General features: G+C 45.0%; 1 protein-coding gene across 1 annotated transcript in view; it reads right to left on the reverse strand.

Moving 5' to 3' along the window:
- Positions 1-6564, reverse strand: part of SCTR (secretin receptor) — a 181827-nt gene extending 175263 nt beyond the window's left edge. Inside the window, 1 exon segment of the mRNA XM_007938163.2 lies at positions 6505-6564. Within this exon segment, the coding sequence (XP_007936354.2) occupies positions 6505-6564 (60 nt within the window).
- Between the last annotated feature and the right edge of the window lie 5044 nt (positions 6565-11608).

Here is an 11608-nt window from a genome sequence, read left to right on the forward strand (position 1 = left end):
AAAAAAAAAAAAAAAAAAAAAACCCAGCAGTGTCTGGGGAGAATGTAATAAGAGAAAAAAAGGCAGAGAAAGAGAATAATAAAGAAAAAAATGGGAACAACACAAAAAGAAAAAGAAGGAATGGGGTTAACCACAAGAAAGGAAAAAGAAAAGAAATGCAAGCAGGAACAGGGAAAAGAAAAAAGCTGAACACTAGAACCTGGGAGGGGAATAATAAATAATAATAGTAAAAAGGACAAAAGTAATAATGATAATAGTACCCAAGGAGAAGTCGCTATGAGTCAGGACCGACTCGATGGCACCTAACAACAACAACAACAAAGTTTTAAAACAGACAAAAACAAACTAAAAAAACATAAAATAGAAAAATATGGGGGCAGGGCAAGGCAGGGAACCCAGGCTCTGTCCAAGCACACAGACTGGGGTGGAGTTCCTGTGGGCCCAGAAGGTGGGTAGGAGTGAGGTATGGCCACACTTTTGTTCACCAAGAGGGTGTGGGGTATAAGAGTAACAAGGGGATTGTTGCACCTTTCTAGTCTTCCAGGTCTGGAATGTCCTTGGGGTTACTGGCAAGTGGAGCCTGTTCTTAAGTCTCTGGACTCTGGGATAACACTGTTTCTTTAAATATCCAAAATGGTCAAGCCACTTGTAAACATTCAAAATTGCTGTGCCCTCTGGACAGACAAAAGTTCATAGCTCAGCCCACTGTCCTCTTCGCTGCTTTCCCTCCCAACCAATAGAGCAGTTCTCCATGCAGTCTCTGGCTAGTAGGGCTGATTTAAGGGTTAATTCTTAGATTACCACCACTCGGCAATATCCAAACTGTCTGTGCCATCAGGATTGCTGCCAGACTGCCGCTCCATATGTCTCCTTTTTTGGAGTTTTCATGCAAATTCTTCTGCTAGTTGGAGTTTAGTCCACTTCTATATCTTTCCCTTCAAGGCTGAGGGGTCATATATCTGAGATATCTTCTGTATCTGTGTTAATTGGTTCCCCTTTTCTTTGTCGAAGAGGGTCTGTGCAGTCTTTCTGCCTAATCTGCCATCTTACCGGAACTTCCGAAGGGGAGCTCTTTGGGAATCCCAAAAGGTGATGCCAAACCCAAGAGAAGGACTCCCCTAACTTGTTAAGTGGCCCCTCCTCCCATTTGTTTGATTTTCTGGTCCGAAGTTCATCTCAAAATACCTCTTTAAAGATTAAAGATCAAAGATGTCACTTTGAAGGCTAAGGTGTGTCTGAGCCAATCCATGGTCTTTTCAGTGACTCATGTGCATGTAAAGGCTGGACAATGAATAAGGAAGACTAAAGAAAAATTGATGCATTTTAATTATGGTGTTGGCAAAGAATATTGAATGTACCCTGGACTGCTAGAAGAATGAACAAGCCTGTCTTGGAGGAAGTACAGCCAGAATGCCCCATAGAAATGAGGATGGCAAAACATCACTTCTCATTCTTGGGCATGTCTCCAGGAGGGACCAGTTCCTAAAGAAGGAAATCAAGCTTGGGAAAGCAGATGGTCAGAGAAAAAGAGAAGACCCTCAACAAGAGAGATTGACATAGTGACTACATCAATGGGATCAAGCATACCAACAATCGTCAGGATGGGACAAGACCAGGCAGTGTTTCATTCTGTTGTACATGAAGTCACTATGAGTGAAAAACAACTTGAATGCACCTAACAACAAGCTCATCTCTGGCCCCCTCAATAAAATGCTGTGTGCAATTCGATATTTGTTTTATGATTCATAAAATGATGTTTGGGAAAGTATTTAATGACAGTCTCTGGGACACCAGAAAACCAGAACAGGTTTCTTATTGGGGTATAGTATGCCCTAGTTAACAACATCTGACCTTGAGTTCTCACCCCATATCTTGCTGAATGGCCTCTGGCAAACAGCTTTACTTCTCTCTCTCAGCCTCATTTGTCTCAGCTGCACAATGGGGGTAATTATTGGTGAAGTGTAAATTAAATCAGCTAGTGCTGGGAAGGACTTAGCAGAGTGCTGGCATGAAGTAAGTGGTCAATAAATTGACCAGTAAGTGATCATCATCATTATGATTATTCATATATTAATTTTGGGGTAAATAAAAAGAATTCAAAAAAGTCTTCAAAAAATTAGTGAGTTTCACATACACAAAGTACCAGTGACTTTCCTCTGAAGAGTCAGAAATAACCACTCCCCAGGTGACCCTTGCAGGCCTTCCTAAAAGGCTCACCCACTTGCCATGGGGCTTGTCAGTCCCTGGGTTCAGATACTCCACAGAAAGAGGAACCACCAAACACCAGAGACTTCTACCTGCCAGACTCTGTACCTGGCAGTCTTATGTTTCTGAGCCTTCAGCTGGGGAGGGATGGGGGAAAGAGAGGGAAAGGTGGGAAGGGGGCTAGAGAAGAGTTTGGAACCCAGTCCAGGCCAAAGTCTTTTTGTCTGGCTTGGAAATGAGTTTCCATCAGTTACACCTGCTCCCATCCTCTGGCCCAGATTTCCTTTCACCAATTCTACTGATAGAAATCCAACATGCAATAAACACCTATTGTTTGCCTATTGCTAATACAGCTGTCCTGAAACATGATAACCTTTAAGGCACTGGTTCTCAACTGGGGCTATTTTTCCCTCCTCCCACCCCTCATAGAACATTTGGCACCATCTGGAGATATTTTCTATTGTCCAACTTGGCGAGGGTGGGCTGGGTGGATGGATGGTGTTTCTGGCATCTAGCGGGTAGAGGTCAGGGATGTTGCTAAACATCCCATAATGCACACACAGGGCAGTCCCCCATAACAAAGAACCATCCAGCTCAAAATGTTCATAGTGTCTGTCATGGATTGAATTGTATCTGCCAAAAATATATGTCATCTTGGCTGGGCCATGATTCTCAGTGGTTTGGCAGTTATGTAATGATGTCATTTGGCAATTATGTAATGATGTCATATCTTTCTCTATGGTATGATCTGATGTGATCAGCCAATCAGCTGTAAAGGGATTAAGGTGGGATGTAATAACCTTAGTCAGGGTCACAGCCCTGATACAATGTAAGGGGAGTTTCCTTGGGATGTAGCCTGCATTACCTTTTATCTTACAAGATATAAAAGGAGAGAGGAGCAAGTAGAGAGGAGGGACCTAACTACCACCAAGAAAAAAGAGCCAGGGTCCCTGAACTGATAACCCGCTGGACCCAGGGGAAGATTGATACCAAGACACAGAGATCGCCAAACAACAGCAGGCCCACAGATGTTGAAATGAGACAAGGACTTTCCTCCTAAACTGTGAGCTGACAGAGAGAGAAAGTCATCCCCTAGAGCTAGTACCCTGAATTCAGACTTTTAGCCTTCTAAACTGTGAGAGAATAAACTTGTTTTTTAAAGCCATCTGCTTGTAGTATTTCTGTTATAGCAGCACTAGGTAACTAAGGCAGTGCCTAAGTTAATAAACTCTGCTTTAAAGCAGTCTCACACACTTAACTCACTAAACCTGCTGCCATCAAATCAATTCCAACTCATAGCAAACCTTTAGTACAGAGTAGAACTGCTTCATAAGGTTTCCAAGGCTGTACATCTTTACAGAAACAGATAGCCTCATCTTTCTCCCTCAGAGAAACTGGTGGGTTCAAACCCCCAAACTTAATGGTTAGCAGCCAAATGCTTTAACTACTACAGTACCAGAGCTCCTACTTAACTCAGTAAGGTCATCAAATTGGTAGTTTGCCAGATGCCATGGATTACAAAGCCCTACCTCGAATGATTATTTTTTCATTGTTTGTCACTTATGTTTATACAACCTAGGAAAATAATAAGTACTTCCAAGATTTTCTTCTTTATTACTTGTTGCCATATGAAACTGCTATAGCTTGTTTAAGACACTCTCTATGGACATCATAATTTCATTCATTCATTCATTCATTCATCAATTCATCAGTCAGTTAACACATGCCCATTGATCCCCCTCATACACTGTGACAGGCTCTAGAGATGGAGGAATGAATAGACAAAGTCTCAATGCCCAACCAAGCTCAGAGTGTGTGTCAGAAGGGTGTGTATGCATGTGGGAAAGACAAATATGCTGATAAATAATTACAATATTGTTCCAAGTAAAAGTCCTCATGGGATGGGGGCAGAAGAGGGGGAAATGTGGTCATTCCTTCCCATGGAGTCCTCAGAAAACTATCCTCATCAGCCATTATCATTTTTTTGTTTCCCTCTGCAAGAGACCCTCCTAACACATCCTCTGATGGAATAGTGTATGTGTTAGGGGGTGGGGAGCAAAGGGGGGCTGTAATAATCAGTTTGGCCTTAATAACTCACCATTAGCAGGATGCCCATGATCTCCTTGAGAAGAGGGAGAAGCAATTTTTTAAAAAAGAAATTGTATGAACACCTTTACATTTCTTAATCAAGTATCTGACACCCAGAGTCAAACAAACAGAAGGAAAGCAGGGTTTCAGGGACTGGGAAGTTTTCCAACCAAAGTAGGTCAATTCTATGTCTATTTATTAGAGGTGCTCTCTGTCAAGAAGTGTGAGACACAACCTCTGGTCTGGATAAGCCCAAGAAGTAACCAGAGGACCAAGACTTATATATAGGAAACCATCTCGTAATAATACAAGACAGTATAGGACTGTTTGAAAATTTCATGCAAAAAAGAATATGCAGGACAGAGCCCCAGGTGGTTGGGAATTAAGAGGTCTGGGTTCTAGTTCCAGTTCTACTACTGATTGGCTGATCTCTCAGCTGGGAGAGTTGAAAGGAGGGAGCTATTGCCTCTTCCACCACTGGGCACTGAGTAACAGTGAATAATACCTGTAGGCTGTATTTGAGGGGTAGGTCAGTGGTAGAATTCTTGCCTTCCACGTGGGAGTCTCAGGTTTGATTCCCAGTCAGTGTTTGTCAGTTAAGGATTGTGTGTTGCTATGATGCAAAACAGATTTCAGCAGAGCATCTAGACTAAGATGTACTAGGCTTAGTGATCTCCTGAAAAATCAGCCAATGAAAACCTTTCCCATTCTGCATGGGTTTGCCATGAGTTGGGGGTAGATTGGATGACAGCTAACAACAACAACAACAGGCTGTACTTGGTTTAAATTATCCCAAATGTCCCAGAAGGCATTCCCCAAAATCAGCAGTTCAGTTCTAACACTACTACTGTCACTGAGGAGAAGAGGCTTCAAGGTACAAGGGAGTTGGGGGTGAGCCCCAAATTCCATTCTTCCAACCTAGTGCTGCTGGAATGTCATGGAGCTGCCAGAAAGATGGACACCTCCTGAGCATCAGCACTGACATCCAGCTGGGGAGCTAAAGTTGTCGATAGAATCAAACAGGAGAGCCCTATAGAAAGGCAAGATCACTGGACACCAGCAAGAACCTACTCTAGACAGAGCTTGGAGACTCAGAATTGGGTTTTCATGCACTTTTCTTGCGGAACTTCTTAGGACAGAGGTCTTAGGGGCCAGATTGAATGCTGGTGGGAGGGGTGGTTCTGCAATGTGTCCCTGGTCCCTTCTAGCTTGGCAGTCTCAGTACAGCCCTCTCATTCACAAATCCCAGAGGGAGAGGCCAGGGGTTCCCAGAAGTTTCTGTGGGAAAGTAAAACCACCCACTTTGCTGTTTTCTCTTTTCTCTTCAGTCCCCTACCCCCGGCCTCATTTGTGGCAACGAACTGCTCCCAGGAGCCCCCAGATAAACCGACATTTGGGACCCAAATCCCTCAGAAGAGAGGAGCAAGGAAGCTGAAAAACGGTCGTCCCATCACAGATTCACAAGCTCCAGGCAGGGCGTTGGGAGGTCTATGCCCCAGTGCATGTGAAAATGTCAAGGCTTTGGAGCAGAGAGATGCGCGTTCCAATCCTCTTATCCTGGCATGGGGCAAGCTATTTGGCCTCTCGGGCCCTCAGTTTTAGCGTTATGATGACATCGGCCTCGAAAAGTGATTATGAGGTTTCAATGAATTAATGGAGGCAAGGTGTCCAGCACAGAATAGGTACTGCCAGAGACCGCTCCAGAATTTCCCTCCAGGTAGACTCAGAGGCGCAGTTTGGAAGGTGGGGTCCGAAGCAGAGCTTTGTTGTTGTTGTTGTTGTTATGTGCCTTCGAGTCAAACCTGACTCATAGCGACCCCTCCTTGGGTTTCCGAGGCAGTATCACTACGGAAGTAGGATTGCCCAACCTTCCTTCCGAGGAGTGGCTGGTGGGTATGAACCATCAGCCGTCTGGTTAGCAGGCAAGTGTCTTAGCCACTATGCTACCAGAGCAGAGCAAGGGGACTTATTAAAGCTGCCTTCATCTGGCACACACTCTTTTCTTTTGGGGGAGGAGTTCCTCTGAAGAAGAGCTGATAGAGATTATTTCAGGGGCTGGAGGAGGGGAGAGAAGTAAAGACTCTCAGTTGAAGATGTGCTGGCCCTCCTCCCCACCATTCCGCGGGGGAACGTAAAGAGGGCAAGACCCTCTGGCCCTCTGCCCCTCAGCCTGCTGGGTAGAGGGCACCCGACGAAGGGACAAGTACTCACAAGGTGCGCGGCGCAGACTAGCAGCAGAAGCAGCGAGGGCAACAACGGGTGGTGGCGCATGGTGCCTGGTGTGCTCCTCCGGCCGCGCCCGGACAGTCCTGGGTCTGTGCGCTCAGCGGGCTCTAGAGCTCAGCTACCCCCTCAGGGTCTCTGGCACCTACCGGACACCGCGCCGTGAGAAGCCATGGCTCGCCCCGGGACTTGCGGCAGGCCAGAGCTGCTGCTCTTTGGGGTGGTGGCTGTGCTTTCTAAACTGCCCGGCCCATTGATAAGGACGCGGAGGCTGCAAGCGCGCCTCCACCCAGTCGGACTGGCTGGGGCATACGCGCGGAGGCTGGCAGGGGAGGAGGCAGACAAAGGGAACGGAACCTGGAGCTGGCTCCCGCAAGCTCTTCCCGGCGGAAGAGACCAGGAGCGAGCACGCTGGCGAAGCCTCGGAGGCTGTCACCCGCAACCAAAAACCTGTTGCTGTGGACTTGATTCCGATTCATGACGACCCCAAGTGTGACAGAGTAGAATTGTTCCATAGGGTTTTCTGGGCTGTAACAGAGGCAGATAGCAAGGCCTTTCTTCAGCGGTGCTCTCTACTGGGTGGGTTTGAATGGCCAGCCTTTACATTACTAGCCAAGAGCAAACCATTAATGCCACTCAGGGACCTACACCCTAAGCAGAGGCCCTAAAATCTGCAAAGAGTACTCAGACCTAAGTTCTTGGTCAGCCCTACCATGACTATGCTGGGTGCTCATGGGAGACTTATGCTGCCTAGCTGCCTCAGTGGCCGAATCCCTAACAATGCATTTATAATACTCACATTCCAGTTAAATGGGTTGTGAACTAAACAAAAACAAAAAACAAAATCACTGCCATCGAGTCAGATCCAACTCATAGCAACCCCTCCTTGGGTTTCTGAGGTGGTATCAGCATGGAAGTAGATTGTTGTTGTTGTTGTTATGTGCCGTCGAGTCAGACCTGACTCATAGCGGCGACTCCTTGGGTTTCCGAGGCAGTATCACTACGGAAGTAGATTGCCCCATCTTCCTTCCGTGGAGTGGCTGGTGGGTTTGAACCGCCAGCCTTCTGGTGAGCAGTCAAGTGCCTTAGGCACAACGTCACCAGAGCTCTGGGTTGTGAACTAGTGCCTGTTAAATAGGAAAACCAAAAACCCAAACTCACTGCTGTCCAGTCATTCCGATTCATAGTAACCCCTCCTTGGGTTTCTGAGGCAGTAAGGAGCTCCCGTAGCATACTGCCTCGGAAACCCAAGGAGGGGTCACTACGAGTCAGGTCTGACTAGATGGCAAATAACAAAAACATCACTATGGAAGTAGATTGCCTAACTTTCCTTCCAAGGAGTGGCTTGTGGATTTGAACCACCTGCCTCTGGTTAGCAGTCAAATGCCTTTAGGCACTACAGCAGAACTCGTAAATAGGAGCTGTTCAGTAAATGCCTAGTGCATCTTTTCATTGGGGCCTTACATTTCATTTCTGATTTTCACTTCGTTTTTCTTTTTATTAATGTCATACACATTCACTCCAAAAGTGTCACTCCCATGAGCACTATCAAATAAGGAAGAAATTCTGCTTGGTAATGGGGGAGAGTGCAGAGGTTCATCTGGTACGTTAAGTCTTTGGGAGACTGCACTGAAGATGAATGGCCTGGAGGGTTTGAGCTTTCTAGCATCCCTGGGAGGTGATTAAAGCATCAGCGAGATATTCCTGGTAGTCTTCTCAGCTGGAGTCTGAATACTCAGAAGTCCTGAAGGTTTTCATTGACCTCTCAGTACAAGGTACTCCAAATACCTCTTGAAGATCTAATTTTTTCTTTCTTTACAATGGTGACCACTCCCTTTACTCTCTTTCTATCCTGACCTCTTTCCTAGACACTTTAAGTACATTAAGGAGCTCATTGACTGCTAATCAGGAGGCTGGTGGTTCAAACCCACCAGTCACTCCTTGGGAGGAAAGTTGGACAATCTATTTCCGTAGTGATACTGCCTTAGAAACCCAAAGGAGGAGGGGTCACTGTGAGTTGGATACGACTCGATGGCAGTGGGTTTGGTTTTTGGTTTTTGGAAGGAGTTCTGGTGGCATGGTGCCTAAGGCACTTGATTGCTAACTAGAAGGTTGGCAGTTCAAATTCACCAGCCACTCCGAAGAAGAAAGAAGAGGCAATCTACTTCTGTAAAGATTTACTGCCTCCAAAACCCAAAGGGAATTGCTATGAGTCAGAATTGACTTGATGGCAGTGGGTTTTATGTACATCAGCTCATTTAATTCTCTAATACCCTCTAGGTGATGCCTATTTGACAGAGAAGGGCATTAGGGATGGAGTTGGATAGCCTGGCACATGCAACTCAGAAACTGGCTCTCCACTTCTGTGGCTGGCCCTGATTCTCTGTAATTGACCTTGGTTAGACTGATTAGGTTGTTAAAGTAACATCATGCTCTAGCCCGTAGCAGCCTAACCTACGGGAAAATACTATTAATAAAGTATTAATAAATCACAGCATAAATAGAAGAAAAAAGAATGTTTTCAGCTGCCAGGTCCAAAATCAATACTCAGTACACATCAACCAAAAGTATACAGACCACTGACTCACTTTGAGAAACTTTTTCTATAGAAATATTTACCCAGAGACCCAAGGATATATGAGCAAGGATGTTTGTGGAAGCACTATTATAGTAGCAGAGAACTGGAGAAAATGTATGTGGAAGAACACTTACCCCACCTTTCATGTTTTCTTCCTCCTATAAATTAACTATTAGTATAATTTCCCTGACCTCTCTTTACCAATTGCCTTAAGTTGATTCCAGCTCATGGTGACCCCACATGTGTCAGAGCAGAACTGTGCTCCATAGGGATTTCAGTGGCTGATTTTCCAGAACTAGCTCATCAGGACTTTCTTCCAAGGTGCCTCTGGGTAGATTCAAGCCTCCCACCTTTCCATTAGCAGCTGATTGTGCTAACTGCAGGGCTTCAAACCAATTCAAACTGGTTCAGTCAAAGCCAAGATAGCAAAAATCAGATGTGAATTTTAAAACTTTGAGTGAAACGAAATGATAACTGAAACAGGAAATTATGAGTCAAAGCCCTGGGATGGGAGACTTGGAAAGAGGCATAGTAAGCCCTTTCTGGAGCCTGATGCAGGAGATTAGATTATTGCCAGGACTGTGGAGATCAAGACACATTTTAAACAAGATAGTCAGCCACCATCATTAAACTGAGCGTCATTGTTTTTGACTCTGCCTGTCAAGAGATTTAGTTGTTATGCAATGCACACACTGCCCTTGTTTTCTAGGAGAAAGGTTAAGTTTCTAACACAGCATCAATCCATAATTTTTCCTGTTCTAGTTATTATTCCACTACACCAACATTTTACAAATTTGGGTCTGTTATGGTTTTACTTTGTCAACCATGATTGAATCAGGAAGCACCAATTCAAAGCCCTGGTTAACTGTTAGCACCACCCAGGGACTCAGACCTCTCTCTATGCCCTCATCAACCCCCTCAACACACACATACACCCAACTGATGTGTGATAAGGAATTGGTGTGGATAGTTCTGATCATTCCTTTTCCTGCTTTTTGACAGTATGTTGCCTACAGAGACTCTGTGACTCAATTACCCTGGCCCAGGATGTGGGTGGTAGTCAAGGCTCTGCCCAGCTATGGTTCAATACCATCAGTGACAGGGTGCTGGACTGTCTAATTCTGGGACTCAGTGTTAGAAAATCCCGTGACTCAGAATTATAAAGCATATTCTCCAAGAATGACTCTATCACTAATAAAAGTTATATTTAGCCCCATTTGTATTAATCTTATTTCCCAATTTGTTCAAGGTTTAGACTGGAAAGAAAAATATTTCCTGGGCCTCCTTAAGCTCTTAAGCCCCAACACCCTAAATGTGCATTAGAAGCCCAATTGGGGAAGGACATGCTACTGTCTAGAATTCAGTGTTTGCTGAATATTTTTTGTAGCAACTGAATGTATTGCTTATTGACTGGAAGAAATAAAAATAAAACACAGAAATGTAATCTGTGCTCTCTACAGAGCCTCATAATATCCAGTGAAAAAGCAATATCAACATTTGTTCTGGGCAATTCAAAAAATTTCTGGCCCTTGGCAAGACATGCCTTCTTAAAGGGACTCTGCCTTTCAAAGCATTGAGAAATGGGTCTAAAGGTCTTTATGTGAGGTCCTTGTACAAGTCATGGATGCAGGTAGTAGCTTTGAAAAGCTTGCCTGAGAAAACAATTTCATAATACGAGGGAAAGAAAAGTGATAGGGAACTAATGATACATTTAACACTCACTATGTGCTAAAGTTGTGTTATCATAGCTGATCCTCCAAGACTATATAATGGGAACTTGAGAATTAGGCAAGATAAACCCCCATTGCCAGAGCTAATGAGGTGTGGAGTTAGGATTTGAACCCAAGACTAGGTTCAACACATGCTCTTTGCTCTATACAAAGATTCCTCGTAATCATCAAGATTACTTCCTTTCCCTTGGAACTTCCAAAGTTCTTTTGCACACATCAACTCAAACAACTCTGTGATCCTCCAAACAACTTTGTGAGGTAGCAGTTAGGGTCCTGGCAATAGAAGATGGCACTTGCTCAAATGCCTTAAATGAAGACAGTGTAATGGAAGAACTATGTGCAGAGGTATAGGCAGGGTTAAAGGAGCCAACAGGGATGGTGAGGCTCCAGGAATTAGCAACAGTGGGCTGAAGAGGCAGAGAGAGGAAGCAATGTCCCCAGAATTGGAAAAGAGCTGCCCTTGGTTGTTGTTGTTGTTATGTGCCGTCGAGTCGGCCCCGACTCATAGCGACCCCTCCTTGGGTTTCCGAGGCAGTATCACTACGGAAGTAGGATTGCCCAACCTTCCTTCCGAGGAGTGGCTGGTGGGTTTGAACCGCCAGCCGTCTGGTTAGCAGGCAAGTGTCTTAGCCACTATGCTACCAGAGCTCAGGGGGCTCCAAAAATGCACTGCCATTGAGTCAATTCTGACTCATGGCAATGCTGTAGGACAGAGTAGAATTACTCCATAGGGTTTCCAAGGCTGTGAATCATTGCCGAAGAAGACCTCCTCATCTTTGTCCCA

Source organism: Orycteropus afer, unplaced genomic scaffold, assembly GCF_000298275.1.
Source record: "Orycteropus afer afer isolate SDZICR_OR568_19922 unplaced genomic scaffold, OryAfe1.0 scaffold00004, whole genome shotgun sequence".
NCBI lineage: Eukaryota > Metazoa > Chordata > Mammalia > Tubulidentata > Orycteropodidae > Orycteropus > Orycteropus afer.